Source organism: Engraulis encrasicolus, chromosome 2, assembly GCF_034702125.1.
Source record: "Engraulis encrasicolus isolate BLACKSEA-1 chromosome 2, IST_EnEncr_1.0, whole genome shotgun sequence".
Taxonomy (NCBI): Eukaryota; Metazoa; Chordata; class Actinopteri; order Clupeiformes; family Engraulidae; genus Engraulis; species Engraulis encrasicolus.
In genome coordinates, this window is record NC_085858.1 from 9333518 (window position 1) to 9353245 (window position 19728).

The following is a 19728-nucleotide window of genomic DNA, read 5'->3' on the forward strand; positions in this document are numbered from 1 at the left end:
CATGGTGGGAAGAGTGTGGTGGGAGACTACAAAGGGACGGTGTGAGATAAGGAGACTTTAAAACCTTGAGGAGAGTGGAAATTGGTGTCTTTGTGATGTCCTGCTCTGATATATTCATAATGAATAGGAATCATAATGAATAGGAAAGTGGTGTCTTCATGCATAGTCAGCAGGAGGTTGTAGTATGGTGATGATGACCGTGTCAAGTCAGTCACTGCATTCGTGGTGGTACAGAAACGACCAAATCCGCACAGCACAGATGCACGCTGAAAAATTACAATGTGTTCTGGATATTAGAAAATTGTGATGTAGTATGCAGGTGCGGTGCATCAACCTGCCCGGTTTTGAACGTTTCTGTGCCATCACGAATGCGGTGAGTGTTGTTTGCCCGGTGATCATTACAGCGGCCTCTTGGTGATGTCCTGTTCCGACAGGTAGAAGTTCAGGTAGCCGCCCAGAGCACTCACAGCCACCCCTGTCATGTGACTCGAGCATCCATCTGCAAGAGGGAGCATTAGAGACAACACAATTCTATTGTGATGCATAATTAAAGAGCATTCAGCACCAGAAACCTATACAGTGCAAGGCACACACAAGTTTCTATGAGTATAAAGCTGAATGAAAAATATGCCTACGGTAACGTTCAAAATTACATGCGTAGAAGGAATGCAAATGCACATGACGGAAGCAGGACGAATGATTGATTGTGCTACAGAATAACTTGCAATTTTAACATTTTGGTAGTTTATTACTTTTATCAGTTTAATGATGAATCATGAACTGTGCGTTGTATTGTAGCGGATATTAACATTTAGATGCAACATGCATGGAAGGCTGGAGACAATATAAATGCAAATGCACTTATATTGCATGTGCAGGCAAATCAGATATTTGCATTTATCCATGCATAGATAAATGATGCAATTCAGCAGAGCTATCCATAATCAGTACCAATGCATTGTGCAGACCTACTATGAATCCGTAATTCTTTTTTTGGATGGTTTTGAGTAATTCCGCACGATGCAGTCAGCACGATTTTGCATACCAGTAATTTAGAAATCGTGAATTTTGTAGATTTATATGATGCATATAAAAATGATGGTTAGTGGCTATGCATAAAATGGATTTCACATCTAGACAATGCATAGAAGAAATCATAGACTTTGGTAGACTCCTACCTCGAAGCTTCTTCTCCCTCCTCTTGACTCTTTTGTGAGGTTGTGGTGGTGGCTCTAAATGTTCCTCCGGGAAGCCAAATGAGAAGTCATCTAAGAAAACAAACGGGGTGCAAACAGTATAAACACAAGTAAGCTATACACTCCCGCCCTAATGGCAACCATATGGCCTGATCACATGCTGCAGAAACATCACAGGCATGCAGCATGCAGCTGACTGGCCTGCCCTTAATGGATATTGCCTTTTAAAGTTATTATGGCTCTCTCTCTCGCTGTGTGTGTGTGTGTGTGTGTGTGTGTGTGTGTGTGTGTGTGTGTGTGTGTGTGTGTGTGTGTGTCTATGTGTGTGTCTATGTGTGTGTGTGTGTTTGGGAAAGCTCTTACACTCTTTTCCAAAACAGCCATCTTGAGGGTCCTGCCACAGCAGTATGTGCTCCAGCCACTCCAGATTGTAGAAATCAGAGAAGCCAGCCAGACCGCACAGCAGGACTGAAACAAAAACAGGAAACTCTACTCAAAACAACAGGAAGGAAGTTTTACGCAACATACATACACACCATTAATGTGTTTTCCATCTTCTGAGAAATGAACAAGTGGTAGAGTGACCATAGGGTTGTGGGAGTGCCTTAGCCTGATTATCATCGACGTTCAAATCTCTTCGAGACTTGGTCTGACCAAGAGCATAACAATTAAAGTGGTAGTTCGCTATTTTAGACATTAAGCCTTGTTTGTGTGACTTCTGGGGTGAAGTAGAGATGTTCTCATCACAATTTTGACATTTGGTGCTGAACGGAGCATTTGGGTATTCAAGACTGCAGCCCCCCCATCTTTACATTGACTCCAATGAAGCACTCAAGCAATCGATCATAAAATGGCATTAAACTTTCGTTTGCAGAGACATGAAACTCACCGAGTGGTCAGAGGTGGGCAGCGATACGTTGGCTCGAAAATCACCGCGAAATACGCTTCCAGAGAAGATATATTCATTATTGTCCGTCTTCATTGATTGTATTGGTTTGACTAGTATTACTCCGCGCGACCGGAAATGGGGGTGCGTTTGTTTACGTTACTATCTATGGTTTGTATGCAAGCTGTAGTTTTTGTAGCCAGTCCCACTCAAAGATAGCCGTTCTACCTCGCTCCTTGATGTCTACATAAACAACACACTATCGCTACCTACTGGCTGGATGTCTACTGCTATTCAACGGCGTCTGGGGAAAAATAGGTCCGCCAAATGCTAAACAACAGTTAGAAGGCAATTTTCGGGTCAATTTATCGCTGTCTACCACTGACCACACGGTGAGTTCCATGTCTTCTCAAACAAAAGTTTAATGCCATTTTATAATCGATTGCTTGAGTGCTCTATTGGAGTCAATGTAAAGGTGGGGGGGCTGCAGTCTTGGATACCCAAATGCTCCGTTCAGCACCAAATGTCAAAATTGTGATGAGAACATCTCTACTTCACCCCAGAAGTCACAGAAACAGGGCTTAATGTCTAAAATAGCGAACTACCACTTTAACATTTCCCAAACGGCATGATTGACCCGCCTCCCTTGGTTTGATTATGGTTGTTTGCTTACCGACAAAGTGGGAGGGGTTCCCGGAATTTCGGGAACTCAGAAAGTACTTGCATTGCTCTTGACCTGACTAGTTGCAACGCTGAAAGCGTTGCGTCACTAGGAGGGCACAGCCTGGCTAGGAGTACCTGGCTCTTTGGTGTAGCAGTCAGAGCCCCCCTTTGGTACCCTCGAGGCCCAGGTTTGTGATTGGCAACTCGTAAAATGTAAAGCGGCTTTCCCCCCACTCATCTACCATAGCGATATATATTTAATAATATACAGTATATATGTTTTTAAATAAAGTTGTTCTTAAGTGATGAACCCACTGTTTTCCATGAAGATGTCCTGTGTTTGACCGGTGAAGCCGTTCTTGAAGATCTCTTGGTTGCTCTTCATCATGTTGGAGCAGAAAATCCTCTGGTAGTGCTGCACAGTCATGTTCACTCTGGACGGCCTCATCTCTCCCTTCAGCATCTTGGTGCAACCGTTCTGAAAATAAGACAATACATCACAATTATTTCAGAAAGAACACACGATTACAAAGCATCAAACATAGACAAACTTTAACCAAAACTATTGACCTTACACACGATATGAAAATTAAACTATTTAACAAGTGACTTGACTTGATCACATGATTTTGGGCTGTTTATGGGCTTGGCTGACTGTGGTTTTGTTTTTCAAAAGGCAGGTGTGTGATTATCATCCTCAAATAATGTTACACTATATTAAACAGAGACAACAATGACCCACACCTCCGAAATCAAATGTGCATTCACAGCTGACGCTTTCATCCACAGTCATGAACAGTCAGTTATTTTGGTAGAAGGGACTGTTGACCTTGAGTATAAGGTCAGATGCCTTACTCAAGGGCACTTCAGCCATGGACAAGGGTACAAGACAGCACAGGTCCTTTACTCCACCTCCCACATTCTTCCTTCGCTTTCCTGGTCAGGGAATTTGACCCGTTCACCCCTTTGAGTCCGAGCCAACTGCCTTCCTCTTCCAATTCACCTTTTACACAATGATGTCAAATGAGTTCTGTTTTGAAAGAAAGCTTGTATAAAGGACCACAGGATTCAGGATGAAAACCAGAGAAAACAGTGGCATGTACATTTACTGTATGTCAACAGCCACTGGAGGCAACTTATACCTCTTTTGAATGTCATTGAATTGAAGGTGTCTGGCATCACGTGACAAAGACACATTGGGCCCTATCTCATCCCACAGTCTGCTTAATATACTGTAGGCTGCTCTCTGCTCTGTAGCTCTCCTCACATTGGTAGTGTAGCTTGTCCAAAAAGGTAACACAGGCTGCTGCTTGAGGCAGCAGGGTCCAGCTACTGACCCTATTGGCTGACGAATGTCAAAGTTGGATGACATGTTTTCAATAGAAGTTGTGGATCTTTTCCGCTCGAAGATTCAAAAGACTTCATAATGTCCAATGAGCATTGAATATCACAAAAACAATCTTTTAGTAAGATGTTGGATGAAATGTGGTGTTCACATTGAAAAAAACTTTTTTTGCTGAACTTAAATATTATGTCACAATGTGATGCTTGAGTTGCTGGTTGAAAAGAACACACACCGTTTCTTGTAGAGTTTCTTGTGCACAATCCCTGGTGCTGAACAAAAATATGTCGGATTTTTTGGAAAAAAGGTTCGCACACTCCTTTGGATGAGTTTCTTCTTTAAGTAATTTTTTCTTCTTTTTATTCATTCATTCAATGGCAAGCATGATGACGTTTCGACCTCTCTGTCTTCCTCAGATTCAGAATCTGAGGAAGACAGAGAGGTTGAAATGTTGCCATTGAATGAATGAATAAAAAGAAGAAAAAATAGCTTAAAGAAGAAACTAATCCAAAGGAGTGAACACAAAATATCCTGCATCCACGGCACACATTTTACAATATTGAATTTTCTGTTGTGAGTGAAATATTAGTGGTAGCTTCTATCTGTGTTGCTGTGGGTGCATACTTAACCATTTCCCCAATCATGAAGTACAGCAGCTGGTGGGACAGGGAGTAGTGGGGGCAGCCAAACCTCGTCATGGTGTCTCGGCACAGCTTCGTAATAATGCACGGGGTTCCATTATCTTTCCTTCAAAGGAAGAACAAATACATACCATGAACAGGGGCGGATCTAGCCATTTTGAGGCCTTAAGCGAAATATCAAAATGGGGCCCGTATATAGACTATTCAAGTGTTTTGTCAAATATATACGTATCTTCAATTACTTTGCATAAGTGACAAAGCCTACTTTTTGTGTGTTTACCGCAACTGGTGTGACAGTTTGGGCCCCTAAGCAGGGCGGATTTGGTTGGGGCCCTATGCAATTACCTAGATTTGCCAAATGGAAAGTCCGCCTCTGACCATGAAATACCATGACAAACACATGCATCCAACATCACTGCTAATGTTTTTTACACATCAACAACCACTTGCACTGAGGAATACAATCTCCATACCATGTGCCCAACAGCAGGGTCATGCATTTGTCACTCAGCTGCTCATCATAACATTCAGTGAGCCTTCGAGTGCTGTACACCAGGGAGGGGTCTGTGGTGCCCCAGTCGTGAGGTAAGGACCAGAATGATGTAACCATCAAGGGTTCAAACTCTAAAACACACACACACACACACACACACACACACACACACACACACACACACACACACACACACACACACACACACACACACACACACACACACACACACACACTTCAACTGATGAATTGTTGAAAGCAGTTAAAAGTGTCACAACATGTATGACATGCATTGTGAGCAGAGCATCTCTCACCTCTGTAATATTTGGGTTCTGACTCCTGTAGAGCTTTGATGGCCAGGTTCAGGCTGTTACCTAGCTTCTTGACTAGGGTGGATGCTGTGGAGCGCTGGGCAAGGCTGTCAAGATCTCTGGGCCATGCCCGAACGGATTCCACAAGTTGAGCTGTGCAAGACACAATGTATTTACGTATAGCCCACTAGTAAAATATGTCCCATGCCTAATGTTACTCCTCCCAGAGAAGTTGCTGAATTCACCAGCATTTTTTAACCCAACACCATCAGCCAATATGTAGACTGTGTTGTAAATACCATATGCAATAGAGTTAAGAAAATGTTACTTGCCATGAAGAATTTTATATCCAACAACTCCATCGAGGTTAATGTTTTTGGATTGTTTTTCCAAGTAAGTAACTCCTTTTCTTATGCTTGTAAGAACGTCCTCGATAACCTCTTGCTGTGTTGGCATAATTATGGACACAATAAAAAGCACCAGGTAAGGGTTTTTCATCTTTGATCTCGCATGCAAACCAGCGTCTGGGAGATTTGTATTAATCCACTGTCGAGGAAAGAGATTTTATCCAATCCAGATCCCGGGCTCTCCAAACCCATAGACTTTACGCACGCGCTCTCTCCCGTGAAGTCCGCAAGCGCCCTGGCGGGCGCTCCCCAATATCGAATCAAACAAGCCCTCGGGGACTGTTGTTAAAGCTTCCTGCAGGCGCTCGGATATTCTTGTGGGTGTGTTGCAGACATGCCTTCAATGGTGCAAACAAAATAGGCTAATTCGCCTGGTTTCGGTCACCGATTATTTATCCATGGAGACAATTGCAATGGCAAGCTTATGAATTCTAGTATATTATCCAGGCGTTAGTAAATTAACATTAACATCATTTTACAAACTAACCTGCAAAATTAAAACGTCGATTTCGCAAATAAATGTATGTCAGTAGAGATTCCCTGCTGAAATCCAGCGACTGCAGTGCAGATCTTATAAAATGGCAAACAATTACGCTAATTGAGCTCGGTCCGAAAGAGAGCCTGCTGAGTAGTGGAAACTGCTGACTATTCGAGTCAGCAATAGCGCACATTCAATCATGCTCGGGGATAGTCCAGTCTGGCGGTAGGGAAAGCTGCAGGAAAACAGAAGAGGATGCTATTGACCACGTAATGCACTGACATGAATGCACTGTGGAAACCTACCATTTATTTAAAAAATACATTACCTTCATCATTAGACACAACAATTTAATTACGAGTTAGTTGGTGTAGCTATAAATTTCACTTAACATAATGGCTCACGTAATCCAGCTATTTGATTGGCCATCCAACATAGCATGTGAAGAAACGTGTCAAACACAAAGATACCTTTTTTTCAATGCTGATGTGATGTATAGTAGGCTAAATGTATAGAGACTGATCAACTTTGGGCTACTTCCCATTTCTGCAATCTATCTTTGTGTTTTCAAATCAGGTACCAAAGGACATGCAGGTTGTAATATGTAATAAATAATATTTAATGTATAGGGTAATTTCTCAATCAGCCCACATACTGTCCATCCCATGATCTGGCACAGTGACATGATGGAGGCTTCAGTGCATGGCAAAATAATGAGTAGAATTCTGAGGAAAGATCACAGGGGTTCTAAACACCACTCTAACAAAATAGGCCTACTTTAGTGGTGTTTTCCGTTTTACTTCAGTAAACCCTGTATATCTGGATGTGACCTGACCGTGTCAACAAAGTTATGAGTAGGCCTTTAGGTCATCCTGAAATGCAACACAATCAGAGATTATCCTCTGAAATCGAGGATTGAGGACATCTGCACAACGTAACCGTACATGGCAAAGTACTGTGAAGGTCAAGGGTAGGTGATTTTGCCAGCACTAAGTTCGTCACCCTTCTAAGCTCAATATGCAACCCAAGCCATACCCATTTGGGACAAAATACCATATTTTTCATTGTCCCCGGGAGGGTTCCATCACTGAGCACTTGTAGTGGTTGTAGGGTCATCCTCAGAGAGTTGGCTCCTGGTGTCCAGTGGGTCATGATGAGTCAGTAGCCTACTGCTGATGACTAGAAGGGGTCCTCCGGCTGCTACGAGGACTGAGGAGGCCCATTCATGGACACATAGGACACACACTCACGTGGCTGTGAGCGCATGCATGCACTCATATACGCTCTCTCTCTCTCACACACACACACACACACAAACACACTATGGGTGTCGTTCAGGGGGGTAAAGTGTGTCTGACTCACCCAGGGCCCCATGCATATAGAGGGGCCCACAAACAGTACAATTTACGCCCCTGCACACACACACACACACACACACAGCTCCAGATGACTAGAGACATTCTACCGCTATCCTGTCCTCACTGGTCCTCTATTGTGAGAGATAAGGAGCCTTTTGTAAATGAACTGAGATGCTCCTTGAGCTTTTCAAAGTCCCTGCACGGACAAGCAAGCACAACAATATATTTCACTATGTATACTATCAGCCTTATTATTACCATGTAGTAATTTCAATGTAAAGTTAGGAGTTGCAGAATGTACAGTTGCAGTAGTACAGTAACCCCCACACTGCCATCCAGTGGTCATATGATATCATTACAAAAGTTGAATTGAGGATTGAATATTGTGTGCATCCCAATATGTGTCCTTGCCTCCTCCACTTGTGCTTGTCTCCTCGTCCCGCCTCCTGGCCCCTCCTCCGTGGAGAAAACGATAAAGTTTCCCAGCTGTCAGCCTCGCCACAACAACTTTTGAGGGACTGTTTTTCATTCACCATCCCAATTGCAAATGAGAAAAAGACTTTACAATTGAGCTTTTGCAAGATATTGAAATATAATGCTGTTGTCAGTGATGTCATCATGACGAGAAGCAAGTGGAGGAGGCAAGTGGAGGAGGCAAGGTCACATATTGGGATGCACCCATAGCCTGTAGTAGACCATGCAGGTGACAGATTAAATACATAGGCCTACTTTAATTGCGATGTTTCACCACAACCTAAGCACAGGGGCACAATAAAATACTTTAAATAGGCTACAGGATGCACACAAATAATTTGGCATATTTTAACTTTTCCCCAGTGGATTATCAAAACATTTTTAGAGTACCTGACCTTATCCTTTGCTTTGTATGGAGGCGTCACCAAGTGGTACACGTCCCCTTTAAATAGCCATCGAAACGTATACGTCATCAACCAAACAATCATGGCGGACAATCTCATGTCGCTGTGTGCTGCATTAGCAGTTTCATTTATAGCGATTATTTTAGGTGTACATGTCACAGAATTAGATACAAACTGGTGTCTTCTAGTAGTCGCGGCCGCATTTGTTGCTGTTTTGAGTCTATATAGTTTCATTGGATGCCATCAGGGGAAAACGCGCCATGTCTGTGTACTTGTCTTGGGTGATATTGGACGCAGCCCTCGTATGCAGTATCATGCAATCTCCCTCAGCAAACACGGATACAAAGTATCTTTTGTTGGATTCCTTGGTAAGTAGGCTACATTTGTAACCAGTATGACCGTAGTGCAGTAGTCGCGCGAGACGAAACTGTTACAATTTAAATAACCTCCGCATCCGCATGCACACAACCACATGGCACTGTCACTTCTTGCTTCTTCCTAATGTCTCCCACTTTCTGACCGCAGGCACGAAACCCCACGAGGAAGTCAGTGCAAATGAACACATTACAATCATTCCAATTTCCGAAGTCAAAGGACTTGGAGGTAACTTTTTGTTTAGCTTCTTCCTGACTTAAGTTGTCCTTAAGTCTATCTGTCGAGTACAGCATTTCATGTTTTTTATGTTTTAGAGAAGGTGTAGTCAGTGTATCATATTAAATAGTACCAGACAGATCTACTCTAGTGTGTGACATCATGTGCTTTCTTGTGTTTTCTATTCTTCAGTTGGACCCAAGATTCTGAAATATGTCACCAAAGTGGTGTTGCAGTCACTGCAACTTTTCTATACATTGCTGAATCTCGAGGACCACTCCCATGTCCTCATGCAGGTACTTCCTTACTCTAGTTAAAAGTTACTGAGGGCCCCTAAGGGGCTACTTGTAGTAGTATACATAAAGACATCATATTTTCCCCTTAATCTTCAGAATCCTCCTGGGTTGCCAAGCATTGCTGTGGCTTGGCTGGTGTGTGGTTTGCGTGGAACTAAGTTCATAATCGACTGGCACAACTATGGATACACTATAATGGCTCTCACCCATGGACAGAAGCATCCAATTGTACGGGTTGCTAAATGGTAAAAGAAATCCTCTTGCACATACAATCAGATTTCTTCATGATTAAAACTGCTGTGTGTAGCCTCACAATATTTATATTCATTTATTTGTAGGTACGAGAAATTCTTTGGTAGGTTTTCTAGTCATAACTTGTGTGTGACCAAGGCCATGAGAGAGGACCTCCTGAAGAACTGGAAGATCACGTAAGACAGCTTTACATAAGATGCATTCTTGTCGTCCACACTGCAAGGCAATCACTGCACCCCTAACTCTGTCTGGACTTGTACTTTTAGGGCAACAACCTTGTACGACAAGCCTCCACTAATATTCAAAGAGACTCCACTCGAAAGTCAACACCAGCTTTTCATGAAGATGGCCAAGACCTATCCACAGTTTCAAGCAAGGTATAGTGTATTGCCATTTCAAAATAAATATTCCATAAAAAATGTATAGCTGGGTCAATAAAGTTTTAGTAGTAGCACACGTAAGGGTGGTGCAACCACCATTGTGCCACTATGGCATGGATTAAACTATTATTTTTTTTAGTGGATTATTGAAGAAGCATATGCAGTATATTAATTACCACTTACTAATTTATGTATGGGCATTAGCTGTAACAGTCATTGACCCAGCTATAAACTGGATACAATTTGTTGTGACGTGAGGGCTGTCACACATTCAAAATCATGTATAACTATAGCCAAAAAGCACAGCATTCTGTCTCATATCAACAGCGAGCCCATGAGTGAAGACATGGAGCTGACGGCATTTACCCAGCGCAGTGAGAGCTCTGGTGCTGTCAGCCCAGTGCAGAAGAGACCTGCCCTGCTACTGAGCAGCACCAGCTGGACAGGTTTGTTGTCATTGAGTTAAATACTGTAGTAGCTGCTGTCCATCTTTTTATAAATGCAAGGAGAGTGTGTGTGCGTGCGTGCGTGCGTGCGTGCGTGTGCGTGCGCTCTTGAACCATTGTTTTCCATTGAGCTCAATTTTGGTAGGGTTTAGATGGTCTGCCTCCTGCGCATCTCTAAACACAAGGACTGTGTGCGCGTGTGCGAGCGTGTGTACAATCTGTACACGAACAACTCAAATAATTTATTGTGGTCAAATTTAGTAGGTGTCAATTGTTGAGGGAGTGTGGCACCAAGTTGTTTGTCTCAGACATCAGTGGGCTCTGCATTAGTTTCTTATGTTGCTTTAAATTAAGAGAGGACACATTTGGAGTTAGCATTAAAAGACCGCCATTTTTTGTAAATAATTTCTGTACTTTTTTTAGAGGATGAAGATTTCTCAATTTTGCTGAAGGCCCTTGAGGGTAAGAGACAATAATACACCCCCTCAATATCAATACTGAAATGTTAGCCACTCTTGTCTCAGTGTTGTTCATGTTAACCGTGTGTGATCTCTTTTGTAGACTATGAGGACTTTGTGAATGAGGGTGAGACCCTCCCAGAACTAGTATGCGTCATCACAGGTAATGTCTGCCATGATGTAATTACACACTACTAAACACAAGAAGTCATACACTGACTATGGAGTATAATATTGTCATTTGAACCACCATCTCTATTGTTACAGGCAAAGGCCCTCAAAAAGAGTACTACAAAAAACTTATTGAAACCAAGAGTTTCAAGCACATCAAGATTTGCACCCCTTGGCTAGAGGCGGAAGACTACCCTCAGTTGCTTGGTGAGTTTAGAATGTCGTTCATTTATCATTTGATAGAATGGAAGCGTTTGTACATCTTAAGGAAGAAAAATCCGCACTCACAAACTGCGTCTCATTATTTATTTATATTACCACCATGTCCACCATGGCTTTTTGGACATGGCGGTAATATAAATATATAATGAGACGCAGTTTGTGAGTGCGGATTTTTCTTCCTTAAGTTGATACATTTTATCGCGCACCCAAAGACTTTCGTTTTTCCAAGAAGTTCAACGCGTCCTTTGCCAAAACTTGAAGCGTTTGTACATCTAACAGTCAGTTCTTTGTCTTGTTCAAGAAATAAGTCTGGCCAGTAACATTTCTTCTGATCGCAAGACTTGAAATGAGGAGATGAACATCTATTAAACAATGTTTCTGGTTCCGTCCCCTTATCTGCATGTGGATGATGCTCACATTAGGTTCTGCTGATCTGGGAGTCTGCCTGCATAAGTCCTCCAGTGGCCTTGATCTTCCTATGAAAGTAGTGGACATGTTTGGCTGTTGCCTCCCTGTCTGCGCCATACACTTTCAGTGGTGGGTGTTGAGAACAGCTGCATTTTGCTTTACTTATTTGTTTTTAAGCATTTAATCAAAACAGTAACAGGTTCTTTCTTCTGTTTTCAGTTTAGATGAACTGGTGAAGCATGATGAAAATGGATTAATATTTCAGGATTCAAAGGAGTTGGCCACACAGTTAAAGGTATGGAAGCAAAGAAAATATGCACGGGTGAAGAAGATGAACCACCCTAGAAATCTAGTCCTCAAAATTTCAAATGTTATGAACATACATTTTTTGTAAATGTTATGTTTTGCTCTACACATCTGTAGTTTGTTTTGGTCTTAGGTGCTTAGATGCTTATGATACAGCTTGTGTAATATGTAATGCAATTCAATGCCATTTGATTCATTCATTGTGTTTTTCTTCACCAGTTGCTGCTGTCTGATTTCACCAGCTGGAAAGGTAAGCTAGGTGTCTTCAGGAGGAACCTGAGGTCCAGCGGGCAGCAGAGATGGGATGAGAACTGGGATAAAACTGTCCTTCCTCTACTGACGGCTAATAACAGATGACCAAAACCAGAGACATTTTATTTAGGAGGAGACGGTTCAAAAACGTGTCCATTGAAATGAATGGGGACAATTCATAACGCCAACATGGCATGTGCTTGCACATCTCCTACCTGTCTGGCAACAACAGCCAACTGCTTGTTGAGCTGCCCACTGTGCGCAGTCATTGATTCAATCATCGACGCGTAAGCTTTTACGTCAGCTCAAACCAAATCGGTATGCCTTCGGAATATCTGCTCCCGAACGGTGGCAGATTAGATGTGCAACTCACATTGGGTAGCTACGGTACCCACATGGGGTTGCCACAGAGTCCGTGCAACTTGATCCTGTTGGCTGCGAAACAGAATATGATGTTGTGAAGTGCTACACATGCACAGTTCAAAATTAGCAGTAATAAAACAAATGTTTTATAGCATTACTTTGCTATATGCGACCAATCCTAGATAGCCATTGTACTCTGGTTTTCATTGCGATCCCAACCATGCGGTTTGTGTATCGCTCAGTTGTCCCATTCCTGTTTTTCTCATTCATTCTGAGATGCCCATGGCTTTACTATTCTGAAAATAGTTGCCCTGAGGCATCGCCAAGATGGCTGCACAGTGAAATGACTTATGGGAAAATTACTGTCAAAACTGACTACGGGTGGATTCCAATATGCGGACTCCTGTCCTTGACCTCTGCTTGTGGCCTTGCGTTTCGCTGATGCCCCGCCTCCATGGAGAGAATTAAGTTTCCCCGCTGTCAGCCTAGCCACAACAACTTTTGGGGGACTGTTCTTCATTCACCATCCCAATTGCGAATGAGAAAATTACATTAAAATTGCACTTTTGCAAGATATTGAATTTAACTTTGGTCGCCGCTGACGTCATCACGAGGCCACCAGCATGCAAGGGAGGACGGGAGTCCGCATATTAGAATGCACCCATGATTGGTGCTCAACAGGAAGAATATTGGGTTTCAGGGTTTTGTTGTTTGAGTATTTCTTTTTTTTTCTATGACATTCTAGGCATTGGGTTTCAGGGTTTTGTTTTTTTGTCCCAGTAAAATTAGTTGTATTTTTCTATGACATTCCGGAGATTGTTCTTAAAGAAAACAATGAAATATGTATCTTTTTACAAATGTAACTTTATTAACTCAATAGAGGAAAGTCTGTTGTATGGGAAGATTTCAGATGTGGGACCTGTGATGATTGAATGCGTCACTCCAGCACCAGCTGAAAGAAAATAAAAGCATTTGAGCATTTTCAAATGAAACCCTGTGTGATTCCATTCACTAGATGATGCAAGTGAATACATGTAATACTCACTGAGTTTCTTCTTGAAGAAGGAATAGGTTTCTGGATTACGTATTGTGGAGGCAATGTAAACATTAGGTTGGCTGCTGTCTTTGGAGCTCCGTAGTATCCTGCTCAACAGTGATACCAGGCAGTCCACGATGTCAGGGTCATACACCACGTCTGAGTGTTTTAAACAAATAGAAACCATTAGTCAAAGTCACTGCTCCCTGGGCCTATACTACAAAACTGGTTCAGAATAACTTCAGGTTAAGTGAAGAGGTAAATCAGCTAATAATAGCTCTAGAAAATAGCTTTGTAGTATAGCCCCCCTAGGACTACAGTGTAACAGTCTTACAACAATGATAATGCAGAAACACGACTGATAAGACCAAGGTCTTCCTGCACAGTCCAATACTTGGGACTCAAACTCACAACCTACAGCAGCCTTCTGGCATTGGAGCACAGGTGGCAAAAGATGTATGTAAGCCGGTGGCTCAGTTGCTATCACATTTGTATGAAGTTTTACTAATGTTATACCAAAGAAAATGGAATCTTGTACAAGAACCACAACTAGCTGGTGTGGCCAGGAGTGGCACTGCAGCTATGTTATCACAGCCAAGTAAATAATGAATGGGTGCCAATGGGGCTGTACCCTTCTCATAGAACTATCTGCCCGTGTGATTTTTTCCCTGGAAATAATGGAGTCGCGTTCGATAGATATGAGTAAGTGAAAGCATTTGCCGACACGTTTGCATCTTGTCAAGTGTTACATTCGTGAAAATGACCCTTATTTCAACTATAGCAATGACATAACACGTGACAATCGACTTTACGGCACTACGCCATTTGTTTTGTAGTTTTAAGTCTGACTTCAGATGTCGATGTGTTTAAAGTTATGTTAGGATTGTTGCGGACACCTGTTATTTATTGCATTTAAGGTGGTGGAAAAGCGGCATGTGTACATGGGGTAAAGGAAATGACTGCGCTCATCCTTAAGAATTTGGGCACCTTCAATTAACATGTTGGACGGCGGTGGGGGGTTTTGAGGTGTGTGACCGTAGATGTCTCTGCTAGGATCAGTCAGAGTACGTCTCTCGTCAGCTCTGGTCGTGAATAGTCGCAGAGATTCCTCAGCCAGCAGGTATTAGCTGAATGCTATCGTGTTGCAGGACAAAACTAACAAAACTAACACGTCTTTGGGAGAACAAAGCCATGTCAGGAACCTTTAACTTCACTTCTAATACAACGTTCATGATAAGGTACAGAATGTGCACACATCTTTACAAACCAGAGAACAGAACCGTCACAAATCCCTGCTGAGCCATTTAGCCCAATAGGCTCCCATTCATCTTTTACTTGGCTGCGTTCGCCAACGGGGCTATAATGGGAGCCAATGAGAGACGCCTATCTCATAGCTTAGACAATTTCTGGTTATACCAAAGATTTTCAAATTATGGTAGACCGAGAAGTTGTAGCATGCATCACCAATGCAACAAAGTAGAATCTAGTCAGGTTTCCTAAATGGGCATGACTTTCCATTGGTCTCCATTCTCAGAGTCTCCTAAAGGGGCGTGGCTGCCATAGGATTTCAGCTTAGGTGCTTATATCAAAGATAAGAGGGTAGATTAATAAAGAGGATTCAAAGCCCGCCCACCTAATGCAAAAGAGTGTGCTCAAGTTGGGTCTCCTAAGGGGGCGTTGTCCCCTCCTCCTTCTCTTTTTGAGGTGTTTGCACAAGAAGTGCGCTACCGCCATCTACAGCGTAAGGGAGCTCCATTTATTCTCAACCTCAAGTCTCAAAGGTCTCCTAACAGAAGGTCTCCTAAAGGGGCATTCACCCGCCATCACATGGATACCGGAAAAGAACTAGAATGAGGCATCTCTCTCTATAAGCCTCTGGTTGCTGAACTCTGCTACCAGCTATAGTTACATAGTATACATAGTTATATGGTGTGTAACCAAGGGTGAAGGTAGTTTTCATTTCTTACCGATGCTACCCCCCGCAAACAAATAATAAACAAACAAAATAAACGTGCACTACAGATCTATATTTCTGCATGACCATTTCAGGTGTCCCTTCATAGGAGGACACTTGTCTCAAATAGCATAGTGTGGTTGTATGTGTTTTCTATTGAAATAACAGACCTTACTTTTTTTCAAATGTGGGTTTTGGGCAGCATTAAACCTTTTTTCTTAACAGAACTGTGAATCAGCTGTAAATGTTATACCGGTGCTATGCATCCGTGCGCAACTGTCTACTTTCACCCCTGCGTATACTGTAACACCTGTATTTGACAGTAATTCAAAGACTTGAACCATACTGTTGTGGAACCCTACCTGCTGCAATGACGGTATCAGCACCAATGTCTCTTAGTCTACCCTCTGAGACATTCTCCCAATCCAGCTCTTCCACACTTACTGCCACATCAGGCAGATCTTGGCTGTTGAGTTCTACATTGGCCTCCAGTTTCTGCAGTACGCTTGGGTGGAAATCACTGAATACGTATTTCTTCGGTTTACAGTGGCGGCAGAGTGCTATGCCTGTTAACCCAACCCCACTACCCAGCTCCAGCAGTGTCCTGAGGGGAATACAGTCAAAGTGATAAACAAGTCAGTGATATCTTCACAGCAATTACAGTTACAATCACCTCACAGTTTTACACTGGTGTTATGTGCATTGCAGAGCATAAACTACACTGTGTGCTGAATTATTAGGCAAACGTGTTTTTTTACCATATTTTCCATTTTATGCGTATTTTCTGCCACCAACCTTTATGAACATGAAAACCTATTGTATTTAAGCATTCCAGATCATGCATATGTGTATAATAAGATGGGGTGTGATCAAAGGAGCCCAACACCCAATATCGGGTGTGCATAATTATTAGGCAACTTTGCTTTCTTCTGGGAAAATGGGCCACAAAATAGATCTAACAAACTCTGAAAAGTCTATAAACAATTTTAAAGTCTTCCAGAGGGATGTGGCTCTCCTGAAATTGGCAAGACGTTGGTCACATTAGCACAGAAGTATCAAATGCACCGTTACAAAGTCATCAGTCTCACATGAAATGTCACTGCCAAAAATTGAGAAGAATTTAAGGTGAAACTACAAGAAAATTATTACCCTGCAGTGCTATCATATTCCAGAATGCAAACTTACATCAGGTGTCCAGAAGAACAGGTTGTTGAGCACTCAGAGACATAGCAAAGGTAAGAAGGGATGACACCAGACAACCATTTAACAAGTTAATTAAGTCAAGACTGGGTCAAGAAATACCCTAGGACAGAGTTTTGAAAGGTATTATGGACTGGTGAAAGTGACTATTGACAGACAGGGTGGATGAGCCCATAGCTGGATCTGTGAGGGAAAAGTTTGCAACTTTCAAGAAGGCAATGGTATTTATGCAGTATTCTGCTGGTATTTGAGTAGAACTCAGGAACTCATCTGAGTGTGCACATTACCGATCTAGCCACGGGCTCATCGATCTGGTCCATTAACAGTCACTTTCACAAGTTCATAAAACCATTGACAAAATTGTCTAAAGACCTTTCTTGACCCAGTCTTGACTTACGTTTCTTGTTGAGTGGTCTTCAGGATTCAACCTGTTTTACCTTGGTCATGTCTCTGAGTGCTGAATACAATGTTCTTCTGGACACTCGATGTAGGTTTCAGTTCTGGAATATAACAGCACTGCAGGGTAATACTTTTGTGGTAGTTTGACCTTCAATTCTTCTCAATCTGGCAGTTACTTTGTGAGCACAATGCATGTGACACTGATGGCTTCGTAATGGTGCATTAGATGGATATGACCAATATGTGGGCAATTTCAAGACAGCCACATCCCTCTGGAAGACTTCAAAATTGTTTATAGACTTTTCAGAGTTTGTTAGATCTCTTTTGTGGCCTATTTTCCCAGAGGAAAACAAAGTTGCCTAATAATTATGCACACCTGATATAGGGTATTGGGCTTATTCGACCACGCCATCTCTTAATATACAAATATGCATGACCTGGAATGCTTAAATCCAATGGGTGTTCATGTCCATAGAGGTTGGTGGCGGAAAATATGCATATAATGGACAATATGGTCAAAAAACATGTTTGCCTAATAATTCTGCACACAGTGTAGAAGTTGTTGGAACATGAAGGGATGTTTGATACCTGGTGACACTAGTGAAAGTGAAAGCCCATTGGGAAACTCCAACTCCCATTGTTATTGTGACACAGCACTCCACAGCACACAAGTGAACACTGCACACTGCACACAACGAAATTGAATTTATGCCTCACCCGTGCAAGGGGGCAAGCCTCAATGGCGCCCCTCCGGAGCAGTGTGGCGGTACGGTACCATGCTCAGGGTACCTCATGGAGGGGGATGGGGGAGAGCACTGGTTGATTACTACTCCCACCAACCTGGCGGGTCAGGATTCGAACTGGCAACCTTTGGGCTACAAGTCTGACGCCCTAACCGCTTACCCATGACTGCCCTGCCCTGCCCTGCCACTAGGTCATCTAATCCCACATTTTTCCAGGGCAATCCTTGGACTGTCCACGGTTTGTCGCTGTGGATAAAACCTGACTAGTGTAATGTAATGTAACCTGATGATGACACTTCAGGAGACTCACGTGCCACTGAACAGGTGAGGGTTCTCCAAGGCCCATTCAGTAAGATACATAGCAGCCTCCCATGTCACAAGTCCTGTGGTGCCTTCGGAAATAACAGCCTGGCTCTCTGTCAGGCTTACAGTGTCACCTGAAGGCTATCAAAAACAAAACACATACCATTTATCAGGGTTATCGATGTCTAAGTAAGTTCAGTTCACACATTTTTACTACCATGAATTGGGTGAATGAGAATCTTCTCTGACATACCAGGAAATAACTTTTGTAGAAGATGGATTCTTTTCCGAGGCACAGAACTTCACTCAACGCATCATAAAGCTCATCCAGTGGTTCTGCTGTGGTAGACTCGTGCTGTGAACATTGGTTTTATTAACTGACATTTCTACAGCACCCAATGCAATATCAAATCAAAAAATTTAAAAACAACATGAATGGAAAATAAAGACAAACCATTTTAATAAGTTCTTGAAGAAACAATCTCCTATATTTCACTGATGGAGGGTGTTGGACACAAACTTTATGGAGACATGTCTATATGAAAGAAAAAATATGAGGTTTGTTGTTACAGGGCTTCATATCAGTATGAAAGGGCTATTCCAGATAAATAAATCGAGCATAGATACCTACCTGGTTTAAAATATCGACAATGAGCTCCGATGATCGTCCCTGCTTGAGTTCTGTTTCAAGCAACTGAAAGAACATTTTCGTCATTATTATTATGCAGCTTATCAAGTGAATGAAAACAAAATAGGCTTCAATGCAAATGCAGAGTAGCTTGATGACAGCCTGTTCGCTTGCTTACCTTCCATGGGAGGGTATTCAAACGACACATGGCTAGGAAGTGCACCCGGAAAGTGGAAACAATATCTTTTGCTTGAATGGCACCACATTTTCCATTCATTAAGTTAGCTGTTGTTTCCGTCATTATTTACGAAACAGTCAGTTAGTTATAACACTAAATGAGAGACAGTTTCACGTGTAGCTCCTACAGGAAAGCGGTCCCTGTTCACCCGGAACAGTCTCGTGGTAGCACACCACAAAGCCGCGTTGTTCCATGGTTAATGTAGTTTTTGCAGTTTTACACCTTAATACCTCTGTGCTTATTATTTTCCCATATTTTGCTCAGTAACCTGCCATAATTAAAGTGAAGTGACCCATTTTCATTTTCTATTGGGTTAAAACTGTTATGTACTGGCTGCCCCAACCACTCATGTGTTCTGCTCTGTTGGGATATAGCCTCACCCTTGTTATCAGCACCCTTGTTGCCAGCTAGGTCTTTATCTGAAGTTGA

At 42.4% G+C, this 19728-nt stretch overlaps 3 protein-coding genes across 3 annotated transcripts; 1 reads left to right on the forward strand and 2 right to left on the reverse strand.

Moving 5' to 3' along the window:
- Positions 1–2: 2 nt before the first annotated feature.
- c2h16orf89 (chromosome 2 C16orf89 homolog) lies at positions 3–6525 on the reverse strand. Its single transcript, XM_063221430.1, has 8 exons — positions 5865–6525; positions 5536–5685; positions 5202–5352; positions 4717–4834; positions 3061–3223; positions 1560–1664; positions 1179–1268; positions 3–499 (listed from the first exon to the last, which is right to left on the reverse strand). The coding sequence occupies exons 1-8, from the start codon at positions 6028–6030 to the stop codon at positions 399–401; spliced, it is 1044 nt and encodes a 347-aa protein (XP_063077500.1). The 5' UTR covers positions 6031–6525; the 3' UTR covers positions 3–398.
- A 2208-nt stretch (positions 6526–8733) lies between these two features.
- On the forward strand, positions 8734–13644 carry alg1 (ALG1 chitobiosyldiphosphodolichol beta-mannosyltransferase). The gene is made up of 13 exons (XM_063221441.1): positions 8734–9021; positions 9179–9256; positions 9437–9540; positions 9637–9785; positions 9879–9968; positions 10059–10169; positions 10500–10618; positions 11042–11080; positions 11180–11239; positions 11344–11454; positions 11892–12006; positions 12097–12172; positions 12403–13644. Exons 1-13 carry the CDS (start codon positions 8736–8738, stop codon positions 12538–12540), a joined length of 1476 nt encoding a protein of 491 aa, XP_063077511.1. The 5' UTR covers positions 8734–8735; the 3' UTR covers positions 12541–13644.
- Positions 13645–19473, reverse strand: eef2kmt (eukaryotic elongation factor 2 lysine methyltransferase). The gene is made up of 8 exons (XM_063221451.1): positions 19240–19473; positions 19065–19127; positions 18888–18968; positions 18687–18788; positions 18441–18574; positions 16151–16392; positions 13844–13993; positions 13645–13750 (listed from the first exon to the last, which is right to left on the reverse strand). Exons 1-8 carry the CDS (start codon positions 19360–19362, stop codon positions 13650–13652), a joined length of 996 nt encoding a protein of 331 aa, XP_063077521.1. The 5' UTR covers positions 19363–19473; the 3' UTR covers positions 13645–13649.
- Between the last annotated feature and the right edge of the window lie 255 nt (positions 19474–19728).

Coding starts and splice junctions, on each gene's coding strand:
- c2h16orf89 (XM_063221430.1), bottom strand. CDS start 6,030: ATGAAAAACCCTTACCTGGTGCTTTTTATTGTGTCCATAATTATGCCA. Junction 3,224..4,716: donor ACTTCATGATTGGGGAAATG/GTTAAGTATGCA, acceptor TCTTATTTTCAG/AACGGTTGCACCAAGATGCT. Junction 1,269..1,559: donor TGGCTGTTTTGGAAAAGAGT/GTAAGAGCTTTC, acceptor TTGTTTTCTTAG/ATGACTTCTCATTTGGCTTC.
- alg1 (XM_063221441.1), top strand. CDS start 8,736: ATGGCGGACAATCTCATGTCGCTGTGTGCTGCATTAGCAGTTTCATTT. Junction 9,022..9,178: donor ATCTTTTGTTGGATTCCTTG/GTAAGTAGGCTA, acceptor TTCTGACCGCAG/GCACGAAACCCCACGAGGAA. Junction 9,969..10,058: donor CTGAAGAACTGGAAGATCAC/GTAAGACAGCTT, acceptor TTGTACTTTTAG/GGCAACAACCTTGTACGACA.
- eef2kmt (XM_063221451.1), bottom strand. CDS start 19,362: ATGACGGAAACAACAGCTAACTTAATGAATGGAAAATGTGGTGCCATT. Junction 18,575..18,686: donor TCTACAAAAGTTATTTCCTG/GTATGTCAGAGA, acceptor TGTTTTTGATAG/CCTTCAGGTGACACTGTAAG. Junction 16,393..18,440: donor CCTCACCTGTTCAGTGGCAC/GTGAGTCTCCTG, acceptor TATTCCCCTCAG/GACACTGCTGGAGCTGGGTA.